The sequence below is a fragment of the Diadema antillarum genome, unplaced genomic scaffold (assembly GCF_040938485.1).
Source record: "Diadema antillarum isolate AM-2024a unplaced genomic scaffold, OU_Dant_1.0 scf00000082, whole genome shotgun sequence".
NCBI classification, from domain to species: Eukaryota; Metazoa; Echinodermata; class Echinoidea; order Diadematoida; family Diadematidae; genus Diadema; species Diadema antillarum.
Window position 1 is genome coordinate 1,720,194 of NW_027270971.1, and position 16,278 is coordinate 1,736,471.

The following is a 16,278-nucleotide window of genomic DNA, read 5'->3' on the forward strand; positions in this document are numbered from 1 at the left end:
TGTTTTAGTAGCCTACCAGAGTATAGAGTGGGAAAAACAGTTCATTCCTTAGTTTTCATTCCATTGTCTTATTTATTCAACCCTTTCTCCACCAGAAATGCTGAGACCCTGATGCACATTATAAAGGGCAGTTTAGGCACCGGAATCCTCAGTCTGCCTATGGCCATCAAAGAGTGTGGTATCGTGGTGAGTGAACATGGAGATGAAAATAGAGATGGGCTTTATGTTTTAGGAGTTAAGCTCAATGACTGATGAATATCACTGCCTACATTGTATCTGTCCACCCATATTATCCTCTTATCCATTTATCCATCCATCTATCCATCTGTCTATCCGTCTATCTATGGAATAGACAGACAGATGTCTATCTGACCAACTATCTATTCGAGATCTGTTTCTATAGCTATCCATCTTCAATGTATCTATGGCTCGACAGTTACCATGGTACATGCATATGTCTCATTAGCCATCTATCCATCCTTTCTATCTATCCAGCTCGCTTTCTTTTTATCTATCTACCTATCATATCTATCATATCTATCCATCTATCATTCCATCTATTTGTCTATTTATGTATATGCCTACTGTTGAATTTTTGTATAGCAACCATTCAAGACAAACAAGATGACCATCTTAGACAGGTTGGCACGTGACTTAATGTTCATGTTATCAGAAAATATGCATGTCTGTAATAGATGTTACATGCGTATGTCCCGTAATTCAATGTCTGCCTAACACTGGGACATGTCTCTAATGGTCATAGCCCAAAATGAAAATAAGTGAAAAAAAACCCCCAAACAAACAAACAAACAAACATAAACAAAAACAAATAAACATGGTAGACAGTTTAGTTGGCCTTTAGAGAGGTATTTATGAAGGGGTACATACAAGTATGACTGCTATGACAGGTTAGACTACCGGTACTAGTATAATATCATGTACAGTTGAACCTCTCTTATCCGGCCTCCCTTTATCCGGATCTCTCTATTATACGGACGCAATCTCGCCGTGAATTTTTTTTAATTTTTTATAATTACGGGAGGAAAGGGGGATTCCCAACTCCTTGAGAACTCCTACACAAACACACATGAATTACAATCATATTACTTCCAACATGATTAACATACATTACATCAAATTTCCTTCCAAATTGCTTACCTTCACTCTTCAGACATTTTAACATCCCCAAACATCCCCAAATGTAACAATGAAAAGGTTGCAGTATACACATTACTACATGTGGTACTACAATGGGCTACATCAGTACTTGTGTATTTATATGTACATGTATAAAGCATTGAGTCTCCCGTATCCGGCCAAATCCCTTATCCGGATGAGCTTCGGTCCCGACTTGTCCGGATACGAGAGGTTCAACTGTACGTATATAAGTTTTGTATACATGTATATGTATGAATATATATAAAGGGTTACCCCTGAAATCATCAACACAAAGAGTGTGGCAATGGTTACTTTCGCGTCGACCAACTCACGGGCTTGTTTGGATGTAAAAGCTCTGTTTAAAATGCAAATCATGCTGTATTGCCAGACAGGCTGTTAAATCGAGATACCAGAACGACATCAACAGGAACAAAACTGTATCTCCGCATAATAGTGTTTCCACGCATTTGTATCAGGACTACTGTGGGAGGAGTGTTGTGTTTTAAGTTTCACTTGCACGTATTGCAGAAACAAGAAGACAAACAAACTACATGTAATAAACATGTGAATGATCTTTTGCATCTGTCTCTGTGTTGTATCCAAACAGCTTGGTCCCATCCTTCTCTTCCTCATTGCCATTATCTCTGTGCACTGCATGTTGGTTCTCGTCAGATCCTGCCATTTCATCTGCAGCAGGTAGGTGGGCCTTGGAGCTCGGGTGACGTGGGGGGGGGGGGGGGAATTGGCACCTCCTTTGGCTGAGAGCAACCAAAGGGGTGGGACAAGTTTTTGAAATTTGTAAAGACTTGATAGCACAGGGAGACAAAGTTGGATTGGTTAGATCATCTCCATATGCTGTCCACTGGGGTACTAGCACTTCTAGTACGTTCGAAAACCATGACTAGCACAGGCTTGCTCACTAGAATTGCCCATCAGTGAATATGTGCACCAAAGCAAATGCTCAGTGGTGATATTCAGTAGTGGTTATGTTCATTGTTGCTCTCTTTTGGCTGAGAGCAACTAAGAGAGTGGGACACGTTTTGGAATCTGTAAAGACTTGATCTATAGCATAGTGAGACAAAATTGGCTCAGTCAAATTGATCTTCATTTGTTGCCCCCCCCCCCCCATACATTAAAAGACCATGACTAGTGCAGGTTTGCTCAGTAGAATTGCCCATCAGCGAATATGAATATGTGCACCCAAGTGTATGCTTAGTGCTGATATTCAGTTCCATTCAAGATTCTATGGCTGTGACTGTACTTACTTTGAGAACAGTAGTCTTCAAAAAGCTATACACAATTCGTTACAGGGATTTTCGAATATATCTGAGTTGGGCCACCATCCCACTACATGGTCTCCTCATGCTACTGGGTTTTTAATGAGGACAACTTGTTGAAACTCACCAAGGCACCTTGATTAGGATGAGAGGGTGCTGAGGCAACTAATGCTACAGTCACACACAGCTTGGTCACAAAACAGATTTGATGCGGGTGAAAATGAGCAGTATTAGTCCCGGAATGGAGGGTAATTTATGCTACAGTCACACACGGCTGGATTTCGAACCGGGTCCATGAGGAATTACAACCGTATTGACCCGGTTCAAGCCATAGAGGCCCGTATTGACCCGTATCGAACCGTATAAAAATCTGCTTTAAATCCTAAACTGAATCTTTTTCGACCCCTATCGATTGGTGTCAACCCGCTTCGACCCATATCGACCCGGATGTGAACCTTGTCGTCATCCGTTGCATGAAGGCAATGCAGCATATGATAAGGATCCATATGGTTTTACGCTGCGGGTTACAGCGGGCCGAAGTTTGTCAGTGCGGTTCAAACCGGGTCAATTCAGATAACAATACGGAATTGAAATCCGAGAGAAAATTTTGAACATGACCAAAAAATTTTTCACCGCCGTATCGTAGCACCCGGGATCCATCAGGAATTGACACAGGTTATGATGCGGGTCAATTCGGGTCTCTACGGCTCGAACCAGGTCAGTACAGTTTTAATTCCTTATGGACCTGGCCATGTGACTGTAGCATTATCAAAACTCATCTTGCCACGAAGGCGAGAAGCTCAAACTTACCGAAGCATTTTCTCTGAGATGAGAAGGGCAAGAAGGACACTTCCCCAAATTTGCCGAGGTGCCTCATTCAGGGCAAGAAGGCGGAAAGGGATTTCAAGAGATTGTTTTTTTATTGGTGTATTCCCCGGCATGCTTGCTTCACCAGCCAGCATGGATATCCTGAGACAAACTGCCATTTGATTCAGATCATGTAATCTCACTCACCTATGGTAAATAAGAGTGACCTTCCCCTGAGACTGTCATGATCCTGAATGACTTGTCTAATTCACAGTCGGCCAAGTTTGGCTGGAGATAAGGCAATGCCAATACCGTATCTCCGTATTTTGCAGATTTCGTAGTGTGTATTAACGTGAATGAGTTATATGATTAATGTGTATTACCATTGAAAAAAACTTATAGAGGTTTTTTATTTCCCCCTCACCAGAACGGGACAAGTGTCTCTGGACTATGGTGAAGTCGCCGAGGCAGCCATCAAACAAAGCCGACTTCCTCGCTCGATACGAGACAGGGCCAAAGTGGGCAGGTGGGTGTAGTATGTATGATGGCATTAACAACATGGCATCAAAAATTAGAAAAGCATGCCAAAAACACTTTTTTGGTAAAAATATCAAAAGACTACTTAATTCTGTGATGTGACCAAGTGGGCAGGTGGGTGCAGTATGTATGATGGCATATAACATCATTGCAACAAAAATACCAAAAGGATGCCAAAATCACTTTTTGTGAAAATATGAAAATACTACTTAGTCCTGTGGTTGGACTATTCTATGTGTGACCAAGTGCAAGCTATTTCTCCTATTCTACTGATTCCATGTTTGTTTTTTTGGAGGTAGCTGGGTGTCCAAATGCTTTCAATAAAGTGTCCAATTGCAATTATCTTCCAGTTTAATCGTGTTTTGGGAGTTCCTTGTGCACACTTTCATTACCAAGGATTTCCTTGACAACCCATGGACGTGCTATCCATTTGACCTAGCAACAATAATGTTGATGTACTCCATTTAATTGCCTGTACAGAAATATAAGCAAGGGATGAGAGTTATGCTCAACACAGCTTGTTTGACTTTTTGGCAAGGGACGTTCATGAAATTGTTTGTATTTTGAATTAAAGCACTTTTGTCTTTACAAGTGATTAAAGCAATGTTTACATTATCACCCAGCCTGTGAAACTGAGCCCTTGACTTTGTTTGGATTGTATCATATTTCGTGCTGATATTATTGGGAAGGACTGAGGAGTGTAGGTTTAGGTTTAGACTTTTGGAGGGAGCTCTTTCACTGGGTCGCAAGATTTGTATCAAAAGTTACGTTCACACCAGGGGGGTGGGAACCCACCTCCCTGTTCACACGCAGTGCCAAACCTGAAGTTTAGGTCAAAAACTTAACTGTCGATGATTAGCTCCACTCGTGAATTCACGACGTGGGTCCACACACGCACCTAAACTTTAAGATACAACTTACGAGCAAATCCTGCTCGATTATAGGGGAAGTGCAGAGTCTTCGCTGTGGCCTTATGCCCATACAAAATAGCGCAGCTGGAGGTTGACCCGGAAGCCAACAAGAATTGAAGGTCACGCTAACTCGCAAGCTCGTTGATTATTTTGTCCACATGGAGTGAAATTAAGAGTGGGGATCCCCCGTGGCTCATGGATAGAGCGTAAAGCGTAAGATGTCTCGTGGTTCTAGTCATTGACTAAACTTTAAGATTGCTAACTTTCAAGTGCGTCCACACGGCGCTAAACTACAAGCCAATCACCGAGAGTTAAGTTTTCGACCTAAACTTTAAGTTTAGGAACAGCACGTGAACCTAACTATAGTCAGATTTGCTTGAGATCTTGGTAACAAACTTTCAGAAAAAAAAAAAAACCTGTCAAGGACCTTAAGTAACTTGTGTAGGTGTGCTCCTGATATTTTGGACAAAATTCCCACAATCTCAAAGGTCAGAGATTACTCAACTTTGGCCAAGAAATGTTTTTCAGCAGTAATTTCAGCAATTTATGTCCACTCATAATTCAACCTAGTAGGAAGGATAGAAACAAAATAAAGATAATTACACAAACTGTCAGTAGTGGAAGATCAAAGGTCACTGTACTTTGAATGTAAATTTCAGTTTTCAGCTGAAAGTTCAAGTGAAAAGTCCAGTAGTCATATGATTTGGAGGAATGATGGAAAATTAGGCAGTTAGTGACATAAAACACAAGAGATGAAAGTGAAGGTCAAAGGTCTCTGTTTTCGACTGTAGGTGTCATTTTCAAGTACAGTAGGACCTCGATTATCTGGCCATCGATTATCCGGACTCTGTTATGCGGACACTGACTGACTGATATTTTTTTTAAAATGTTTGCATGTATTTTCAGTGCCATATCTCACTCAAAGCAAACACACATTGAACTGTTTTCTTGCAAATACATGACGAGACATATTCCAATCATTGCAGCAGACTGTAACTTTTAAGTCAGTTGTTGAGACGGTGCCAAAGACTGATGCCGCGCTTGTCACTGGCACCGAGTGCACAGCAATGGTTACAGTACAGTGCAGCGGCAGTATTCGACTAGTCGCAAATTTGATCTCACTGTCAGTCAATATCAATCAAACAAACAATACATGAATGGATACTTTACTCGTATTTCGTTTATTTCCGTATCAATTCCTGAAGTATGAAGCATGACAATGCCATGCAGACAATCATAATACATGTATAGTAAATTTTTAAAAACATGTGTATACCCCTAGCACGATATGCTAGGCAGTGCTGTATTTGAGCATATCTCTCTTATCCAGCCAAATCAATTATCCGAACGCCCGTTGGTCCCAACGCGACAGGATAATCGAGGTCTTACTGTGGTGATTTTACCTTTCAGAATGTCCACTATGATATTTGTTTGAAAAGATAGAAATAGAAAGGAAATGCATGAAATGTCATTGATGAAAGTCCAAGGTTGTGAAGGAAGATCCCTGTGACCTAGAAAAAAAATTAATTTTCTTACCGCAACTTCTGCTTGAGAAATCCAATAATGATTATGTGGCTTGATGAACAGAACTTTAATGACAAAATTATATATATATATATATATGTATATATGTGTATTGACCGATTCGGGTTCGTTGAGGGCAGCAGACATTTTACGGCACAGGGCGCAGCCATAGTGGGTGTATCAGCCGACCCCCCTGCTCTCCCCCACCCCGGGGCAACATGTTTATCGCGCACTTGTGACAAAGGTTCGCGCACTAAGCAAGCATTCGCGCACTCAGTACGAGACGCCTATTGGCTAAAGCAGTTTTTCATTCTGCGCGCGTGCTAATGTAGGGAGAGGGGTGGGGGAGTGCGGAGGGGGGGTCGGCTGATACACCCACTATGGCTGCGCCCATGCCAAAAATACACATAGCGCGTCACAGAATCGGTCAATATGTACATACATGTTTATGTATATATATATTTCCCAAAATGGTTGTAGGTTTAACGTTTAAAGGGATTGTATAGTATTGGTGGAGATGAGAATTGGACTTCTAACTTTTTGCGAGCTACCAAGAAACCACTTATGAAATAGTACAGAGCATACCCTTTTAAGAAAAATTCAAAGTGTATTAGATGAAAATCATTTTTTGCATCGCTGAGACATCCAAAAACAAAGTAAAGGAAAGCGATCCTAATAAAAGGTGGGTCCCACCTTTTATTAGGAATGCTCTATTTTGGATATCTCAGCAGTTTTAAAACTGATTTTCATCAGGTAAACGTTGCATCCCTCTTGGAATTACATGCTCTTTCATATTTCATCAGAGGTTTTTCATTGTCTCACCAAAAATATTAGAAACCTGAAGTTAGGTCTCAACCAAAAGTATATGCTCCCTTTAAGAACAGTAGTAAAGACGACTGGATTTCATCAAAGTGCATCTGGAAGGCTATGTGACAGAACATAATAATGACAGAACATACATGTCAGTCTACGGCAAGCTGCGGTCAAACTGCTTTATAGTCTTTATTACACACATTTTAACCATTATGTCACTTTCACATTTTTTTATTTTATTTTAATTTTCAGGATAGTGGTCAACATCTTCCTCGTAATTACTCAATTTGGATTCTGCTGTGTGTACTTCCTCTTCATTGCTGACAACATTAGAGATGTGAGCTGGCAATAATTGATTACTGGAATAAGCGTGGTTTAGATTTGACATTGAGAGTTGACATAGAATCTATGCATGTTGTGCTCTGCGCTTAGACACCGAAGGGTGGTTTCAAGCTCACTGAAGGAGTGCTACGTTTCTCACAGTTAGAGGGGACCTGTGGGCTAAGGAAGGCTTTTGTTATTCTGGCTTTGTTTTCAGAATTAGCCTGGCTACATGATTTCTGTGAAGACAGGGGAAAAAAAAACAATTTTTATAGTTGGAAGGACATTTTGAGATGAAATTTAAAGGTGTGCAATCTGTTAATGAGTGGTTTATTTATCATATAGCAAAGACGAAGTCTTTTCTTGGTGACAAAAGAATCTACTTTTGAAAGCAAAATGAAGGTTACCCAAGTGTCTATTCTTGAAACTTTCGCATACTATGCTGTTTGGCTTTAGTGAGAGATTTGCTGCATTTCGATTTGTCTCGTGCCATTCAAATGCAGAAGTGATCATGAAGATCATGATGGCCTGTGAGAATATGTTGATATGCTCACATGTGTCTGAATGTATACCATGCAGAGTAGTGATATAAAGTGGTGTGTATATCCAGAGTACTTTTTGGTCATATAAGAAGTTTAGGACATAAACTCAAATATCTTTGTTTATCATAAAATATCCATCTATCTATCTCTCTTTTTATCTATCTATCCATCAACCACTGTATGTATGTATGTACATATGTATGTATGTATGTATCTATCTATCTATCTACTGTATACGCTGTATATTTTGTGAGGTGTATATTTTTTTTAATTTTGTGAGTCTTTGGTTGTTTTGTTTTTGTTTTTTTTCGCAAATTCAAGAACACGCAAAAATATTAACTCTAATCCCCCGACATGAATGCAATGTGCATGCATGCGTTTCTCAATTCATACTATACTTCCTGATCCCAAATTTAACCACTCGGAACATTGTCGGGAAGTCCCGATTCGCAAAAAATTAGACTTGTGAAATATATCGCATAAATAGTCTTTATCTATCTATCTATCTATCTATCTATTTATCTATCAATCTATCTATTGATATATCTATCTATCTGTCTTGGGCCACCAATCTATCTATCTATCTATACATCTATCTATCTATTTTGGGCCACCAATCTATCCATCCATCTATCTATCTATCTATCTATCTATCTATCTATCTATCATGTATCTATCTATCTATCTAGTGTATCTATATATATCTATCTATCTATCTATCTGTCTATCTATCTATCTATCTATCTATCTGTCTTGGACCACCAATCTATCTATCTATCTATCCTATATATTTTAGGGCCATCAATCTATCTATTCTATCTATCTATTTATCTATCTATCTATCTGTCTTGGGCCACCAATCTATCTATCTATCTATCTATCTATTTTGAGCCACCAATCTATTTATCTATCTATCTATCTATCTTGGGCCACCAATCTATCAATATATCCATCTATCTATCTATCTATCTATCCATCTATCTATCTATATATCCATCTTTCTATCTATATGTCTATCTGTCTATCTGTCTATCTATCTATCTATCTATTTATCTATTTATTTGCCTCTCTATCTCTGTTTATATATCTCACTGTTTTCTTTCCCACAGATATACATGCAGTACTATAAAGATGCAGTGTTTGATGAGAGAATTTTTGTGCTCATGATTGCTCCCATAATCATCCTGCTAGTCTACATCAGAAACCTCGATGACTTTGCGCCTCTCTCTGCCATTGCCAACGTCTTGTCAGTCGTCGGTCTTGCCATTCTCTTTGAGGTACTGGATGCTGTTCTGTTCTCTTTGGAATTAATATAATAATAATAAAGCAATGTCAACAGTAGTAGTGGCCCAGTGACCCAGTGGCCTGGGGCTACTAAAAATTCATTTCAGGCCACCAAATTTCCCCAAAAGCTATCTTTTGGTGGCCTGATCAGACAACATGGATTTGAAATGGATTTATATGGTTCCTTTCATTTCGGACCACCAGAGAAAAAAGTTAGTGTTGAGCCCTTCATAATGCCAAACCATGTATGGTCTACTGTAATATGTTATTGTTGTTAATTTGATTTTTAAGGCACATTTCATTCAGCTGTGAATATTTTCATGCCGTATGTTTAAGTGTCTTTAGCCTTTGTTCAGCATGTTGTTTGGGGGAGGGGGGAGATAGCAAGTTTACTCCAAATCTGCTGCTGGTCTACATAATGGTAAAAACTTTTGTTTTCAAGTATCCGAAACAAATAATGTATCAAAAGTTTTCAAAACAGAGTTGAGAGGCAACAGATGTCTCTCAGAAGGGCTGAAAGTTTGTTTTCCACCATTTGGAATTTGCGTGCAGTATACAGGCTCTCCAGGAAATATGTCTGGCTGAAGCAATTGGCTAGATGATGAGTTGTTTCAGAGTATTTTGAGATCGAAAGTGTGAAATACTTAAGATCGGAATACCTGACTTTTATACGTGATAAGCCCTCCATATTCAGAAGTGGTAAGGTAGAACCTTATGTGATCATCAATAATGCCCTAGCAATCATGTTTCCTGACAAGCTTCAGCATGTGATTCACTGTGGCACAGAAGATGGTTGGATACTGCTATGGCCCAATTTGTTGATTATTGATAATTATAAAACATTACACAGTATAGAAACCGCATGGGATTTGTTCTGAGATTGCAATACTGACGGCATACCTTTTTGGCTAATATTTTGCATTTTTGCCGTTATCCAACTGAAATCATGTTATCACAAGGTTATTTCACACATTGTCAGTTTCTGCATGTGTATGTAAACTACAAAATATATTTTACCTTTAGCAATGTGGTACATTTGAGTGTCATGTACACCAATTTGAACATTGTCTAATATACAACTCAGTCAGCTAATTTATCTGGCGCAGAATTGTGCCCCACAATATTGTATTGTGTCTGTAATATTTTTATTCACGTTGCAGTAATTCTTTTCTTTGCTTGCTTGTTTGTTTGTACATTTGTTTGTCTCCATTATAGTACTTGCTGGCACATATAGGCCAGGGAACACCCCTCAATGAACTGAGGATGGTTGGAAATTTTCAAGGTATCGCCTTCTTCTTTGGGACTGCCATGTATTCCTTTGAGGGCATTGGTGTGGTGAGTAACTATGCAGGAATGTTACATGCCTGTGTGAAACAATGAATATTGGTGGCGAATCTTGAAAAAGCTGGTTTTTTCTCTCTTTTTTTTTTTTTGGGGGGGGGGGGGGGGGCAATCATAGTCATTTATAGCATACATGTCTTTTACTTTTATGTCGGTTAAATTTTATTTTGGGATATAAGAAGAAAAAAATAGCTGTCTATGTATAGTATGTATCTGTACAAATAATATTTTGATGATGCATCAATAAGAGAGAAAGCCATAGATGGAAAAAATTGTCTGAAATGGTACAAAAACTAAGATCTCCTGTCTTATTTGCTACTGCTGTATTTATTCAAAGGAATAGAACAATAGGTCAGGATGTAATATACAGTATTTTATTTCTGTCATCATGAGATTTCCATCGTAGAGTATTGCACCCCTGCCAAACAAAGATTAAAGAGAGCATGTAGGAGTCAGCATGTGATCTGTCTGTATATTGATCAGTTCAGTGGTTAGTCGGTCCTTTGCAAAACCCTGTGGAATGAACTCTATCCACATGGTCATACATTTACAATGTTACATGATTGCAAGCTATGAATGGTACACAGTGGTCATGCATTCAGGTTTGTTTGTTTGCTTGTTTGTTTTTTTGTTGTGCAATGATTGTAATCTTAAAATAGTGGCCGAGAGTGGTCATGACTCCTCTTTGTTGCAGCAAAGTTATAGCATTAAGCATTTGGTATCTGTAGGTCTTCTACTAGTCTGCAGAAGTAGATTATAGCAAACTGCAGGGATTTGTGAATTATAGTAAACTCTAGTGCTTCAAAACATGGCAGTGATGTTTGCAGTTTGAAGATTTTCAGAAAAATAGATATGTGGCACGGTCAGACTGGCAAAAGATGGAGAAGTTTAAGATTGTGAAGTTTCAGTTTTTAGCTGTCACACTGGCAAAAGATCAAAAAGTTTGGCGGGTTGGGGAAATATCCCCAGTTGGAGTGGCATGTTTCGCGAGAAGGTTGCGGTCACTCTGGCAAAACTTTGAGATCTTAAAGATTGCGATCTTAAACTTCCTGATCTTTTGCCAGTCTGACCGCAGCTATTGCCTCTTGACTCCAATCAGATTGTGAGATGATGGATGGGGAAGGACATAGAAAGAATGATGACATTTTTAAATTTTTTCTGCCCCAAGGTACTTCCCCTGGAGAACAAGACCCAGCACCCGGAGGACTTCCCCAAGGTCCTCGTCATTGGTATGTCAGTGGTGGCCTTCCTCTATCTCACCACCGGCACCCTGGGATACCTGTGCTTTGGCAACACCCTGAAAGACACCGTCACCGTCTACCTTCCAACTACAGGGTCAGTTGTAGCATCATTGCTTTGAAAGTGCATTTGCCCACCCAGGTTCAAGTTGCATGAATGAATAAAGATAAATCAAATGAAGAGAATAGTAACATGAATGTTTCATCAAAATTAGACAGGAAGTAAAAAAAGGTATGAAATTTTAAAGTTTCATATTTTTTCGTCCTACCAAATAGTGATGGTGGTTGCAGTCACATGTGCAAAGTAGGTGAAATGATGATGTCATTGATTGATTGATCATCACAGAGCATTTCACCTACCCACTACTGAACGGGGAGGGTTCTTCGGGAATAAAAATTGTGTACTGCGATCAAAATCGTTACTTTTTGGGGCTCAAAACAACTCATTATCCTGGCAAATTGTGCCAGCCAGACATGTATCTTGGTAGACCCTTCTTTGATATTGGAAGCAAATTCCAAATGATATATAATCAAATTTAATCCCTTCTGAGAATTAGGTTTTACCTTTAAAGTATGGAAATCACAGGATGCACTGTCATCACCCCACACACCTCTGCCTGTGGTTTATATAAGCATGAGGGTATTCTTTAAAAATTATGTTTTTGGTCCATGGTTTTGCCACCACAACATTTCCCCCTTACAAGTCATTATTACTGGGCTGTTCAAACAATACAATGATTTCATGCTCAAGACACAATTGATTCTTTCTGATTTCATTTCACAAATGGAAATTTGGTGACGATTTCTTGTGTACATGTTACTGGGACACTTAAGAGATTATGACATCATCACTGCCTATAATTTGCATACATTGTTCAGGTGAAATGCAAATATCCTCAACTTTCTCATTTGACATTAGATCGTGGTGAAACTTCTACCATCTTTGCTCTCTTGATTTCACTCTATCAAATTTCAGTCAGTTTAAAGAGTGTCAACACTGTTGCAGATGTGATGAATTTAATCAGTTAACTTTCTCTCATATGAAATGTGTAGTGGAATTTAGGGTTGCCAATTTGGTGATGACCAGACAATTATTACTGCAGCAAGGTTTTCCCGGAACTTGGTGGGTTAGTCATGTCTGTTTCCTTTGATTGCATGACATTTGCTCCTGCGACAATTGTCCCCCATGAGATATCTGCACACTAAGCCAAACATAAAAGCTATGAAGTATCTAAACGTTAAGCCAAACATAAAACATACCCACAAACATAACCCCAACCCTAATCCTAATCCTCGCATCGAACTAAACCTAAAATCATATCACAATCCTAACCCCAACCCTAAGTCTTTGTAGAAAATAGACTGTAGCATTTGTTGCAAGAGCAAATGTCGTGTCACCGTCTGTGATCCAAAGTACATATGATACATTGGACAGTATTTATTGACCACTTTCAGTCTCACAGTGGCTTTACTAACACTCTTCCATTCCATGATTTATAGTTTGACAGACATCACTCGCAGTAAGGTTTGTGTGCTATCACTGAACTCTACAGGAGGTATCTGGATATACAACAGGCCACTCACTTTGAAACTAGCATGCCGCCATCTTACCATGCACATCACCCATTCATTTACATACGGAGCTCACAGCATCACATGATCTTGGTGACAGTCTCTGTCAAATGTGTGTAAATGCCCATAGAGTGTGCCTGGCAAAATGGCGGTGCGGGGGCTTCACTTCTTTGTACAGCATGAATAAAGGAATGAGGTATCCAGATACCTTCTGTAGAGATCAATGGTGCTAATGCATCGAGGAAGTTGGGAGCATTTCCAGTCTCAAAACATGATAACATACAAATGAAAGTAAAAGTGAGTTTGTAGCAAATAGCAGTCTCATTAAATCTTTTCCCAAAGTGGACAAATGAAAATTCTTAGAAAAGAGAAAGATAACTCCCCGCAAGCACTTATGTCCCTTTTATACAATAGAAGGTAATCTTTGCCAGGAACACCTTTCTGCCCCCGAAAAGGAAAAAGAGCATGACTAGAAACAAATGAGTTAATGCCCTACTAGTACTCATGTTGTCATGTTCTCTTTTCACAATGAAAAGAAACCACTACCACTCAATATCAGTTAAGACCTCCTGCCTCTAATGAAGCATTATGAAGTTAATAGAGAGAGTTAATGTCCTTCTTGTCCTAAGGATCTCTTCTTTTTTTTACACAGTTCGTCAGTCTGTTGTAATGCATTTATCCATCTTTTGACGTATTTTAGGTTGTACACGGCAACAAAGCTGTTCTTTGTAGGGGCTATCTTCATCTCGTATGGACTTCAGTTCTACGTTCCGCTCAGCTTCGTATGGCCTCCAGTCAGGAACAAACTGCACGACTGGACGCACTCGGAGCGCTACGACACGTTAGCGGAGTACGCGTTCAGGACTCTCCTTGTACTGATCACAAGTAAGACTTGTTTCATTACAAAAATATCATCATCAGTTCTGTGCGGTGAATTTATCTTTCACCCTAAATAGACTTGGATGGTTTGTTGTTTTTTTGTGTCGGGGGTAGGGGCATGTGACGAGGAGAGGAAGGTTCTTCTGGGCCCCGCCTCCTCTTTAGACCCTGCATACGGTATCGCATGCATAAAAAGTGGTGCATGTGTGAAATAACATATGAAGAATAAGATTGTGATATGTCAGGTTTTTTTGTTTGCGTGTGTGTTTTTTTTAAGTTGCATTTTTCTACTCTGTTTCAGTTTCTTTCTTTAAAGAATGTGATGTGTGCAGGCATTTATCACAGTTTGCACTAACATAAAATTTGTGTATATCTGCAATTTGAGAGTGTTCAGTTAGTATTGTAGCTTGCAAATTGATTTTTCCTGCACAAAGTGCACCAGTCTTATGTAAATTAAAAAAAAAAAAAACTGTCTTTGCAGATGTTTCATGATGATGTCTTCCTCTGTCTCTTTCTCTCACCCCAGTGACACTAGCCGTGGCCATCCCCCAGCTTCCCCTCTTCATCTCCCTGGTGGGAGCGGCCGCCAGCTCCAACCTTGCCCTCATCTTCCCGCCCATCATCGAGGAGCTCACGTACGCCTACCGGGGCTACGACACGTTCGTCAACATCAGGAGGCTGGTGAAGAACGTGATCATCTGCGTGCTGGGCCTGGTCGGATTTGGCGCGGGGACGTACGTGTCCATCCAAGCCATCATAAACGCATTCGTGCATCAAAACAATCAGTAGCTCCTGCAAGAGAGACGCTTTTTACTCTTTTAAAATTTTTAATTTATGCCGTCTGCTGCAGTACAGGCGACACCGCAGACTCACTGTTTACAGTGACCTAGCCTGACTCTGGAACTGTTATAAAGGAACCACATTTTTTGGCAGGAATAGCAAATGTTACTACTGCGTGCTGTGAAATGTGTGTCAGCAGCCCTGCTTTACATATTATACTCCCAAATATACCTCGGAAACTCAATGCACACAGAGTTGGTGGGAAAAGTTGTGTCACAACTGTCCTGATGAGCTTCCAGTGAAGATGAGAGTGAAAGTACCGGTACTTGAGCCATGAAGGTCTTAACTCACCTGCATTTTCCTCAGGTACATTTGAGGCTGTGCGTCACATCACATTAGAAGGAAGTCCTATCCACATCTCTGCTCTTGTTACAAATGATTTAGAAGCAGCTTTTGATATATCATGTAGTGTAGTTGCCAAAGACTGCTATCTGCAGAGGTAATGGTAGGAAATAACCTTTGCCATTTCTACACCTCAATTTTGTTCATTTCTTGTGCATAACTCACTGGTAGTCAATGATGGAGGTTAAAGGGCCAACTCCAGCATTATGTGCAATGACCCATGTTACATACATATTATGTCAATGTGCACGTGTATGCATATATGTAGTAATGTGCTTGTTTTGGAGCATACACAGTCTGTGTATCCATTTATCTTGTGCTGTGTATAGGGATGCTGTGTGTACACATACATTGTGTAAAGTGATGAAATGTGTGTCTAGAAGGCAGGAAAAAAATATATTTTTCATGTCCTATGTTCTATTTTTCTTACTATTTTATTGCATGTGCAATTTAATGAGAAATCATTCTTGGAGCTTAATTTCAAAGAGTGTCTTTTCCAGTGAAAATTCTCTTGCTATAATGCTGAAATGACGTATTTGCAATTTGGGCAAATAGATGCATGTATCAAATCCCACAGGGAGAATCAGTCCACCATAAACAGTGTGTGTGCTATTTTTAACCACTCAAGCAACTACCACAACAGTAACTTCCACAACATCATATTGAACTACTGTCTATGCCGAATATTTCGCGAGGTTTTTATTTTTGCGAATTTTGCGAGTCGAGTGCTATTCGCGAAATTAAAGACACACGAAAATATTGACTCTGATCCCGATGTTAATATAACGTATGCATGTACATTTCTGTGTTCAGAACAGGACTCCACGATCACGAATTTAACCACTCGCGAAATCGTCGAGAATCCCCAATTCGCGAAAATTTAGACTCGCGA

At 39.6% G+C, this 16,278-nt stretch overlaps 1 protein-coding gene across 1 annotated transcript in view; it reads left to right on the forward strand.

The window, feature by feature from the left end:
* Positions 1-15,000, forward strand: part of LOC139717762 (neutral amino acid uniporter 4-like) — a 33,835-nt gene extending 18,835 nt beyond the window's left edge. The window contains exons 3-11 of the mRNA XM_071629264.1: positions 96-186; positions 1,766-1,854; positions 3,670-3,768; positions 7,280-7,364; positions 9,000-9,167; positions 10,390-10,509; positions 11,684-11,850; positions 14,026-14,210; positions 14,731-15,000. Of these exons, the coding sequence (XP_071485365.1) occupies positions 96-186; positions 1,766-1,854; positions 3,670-3,768; positions 7,280-7,364; positions 9,000-9,167; positions 10,390-10,509; positions 11,684-11,850; positions 14,026-14,210; positions 14,731-14,993 (1,267 nt within the window). The 3' untranslated portion in view covers positions 14,994-15,000. The remainder of the gene's footprint in view (positions 1-95; positions 187-1,765; positions 1,855-3,669; positions 3,769-7,279; positions 7,365-8,999; positions 9,168-10,389; positions 10,510-11,683; positions 11,851-14,025; positions 14,211-14,730) is intronic.
* Positions 15,001-16,278: the final 1,278 nt, after the last annotated feature.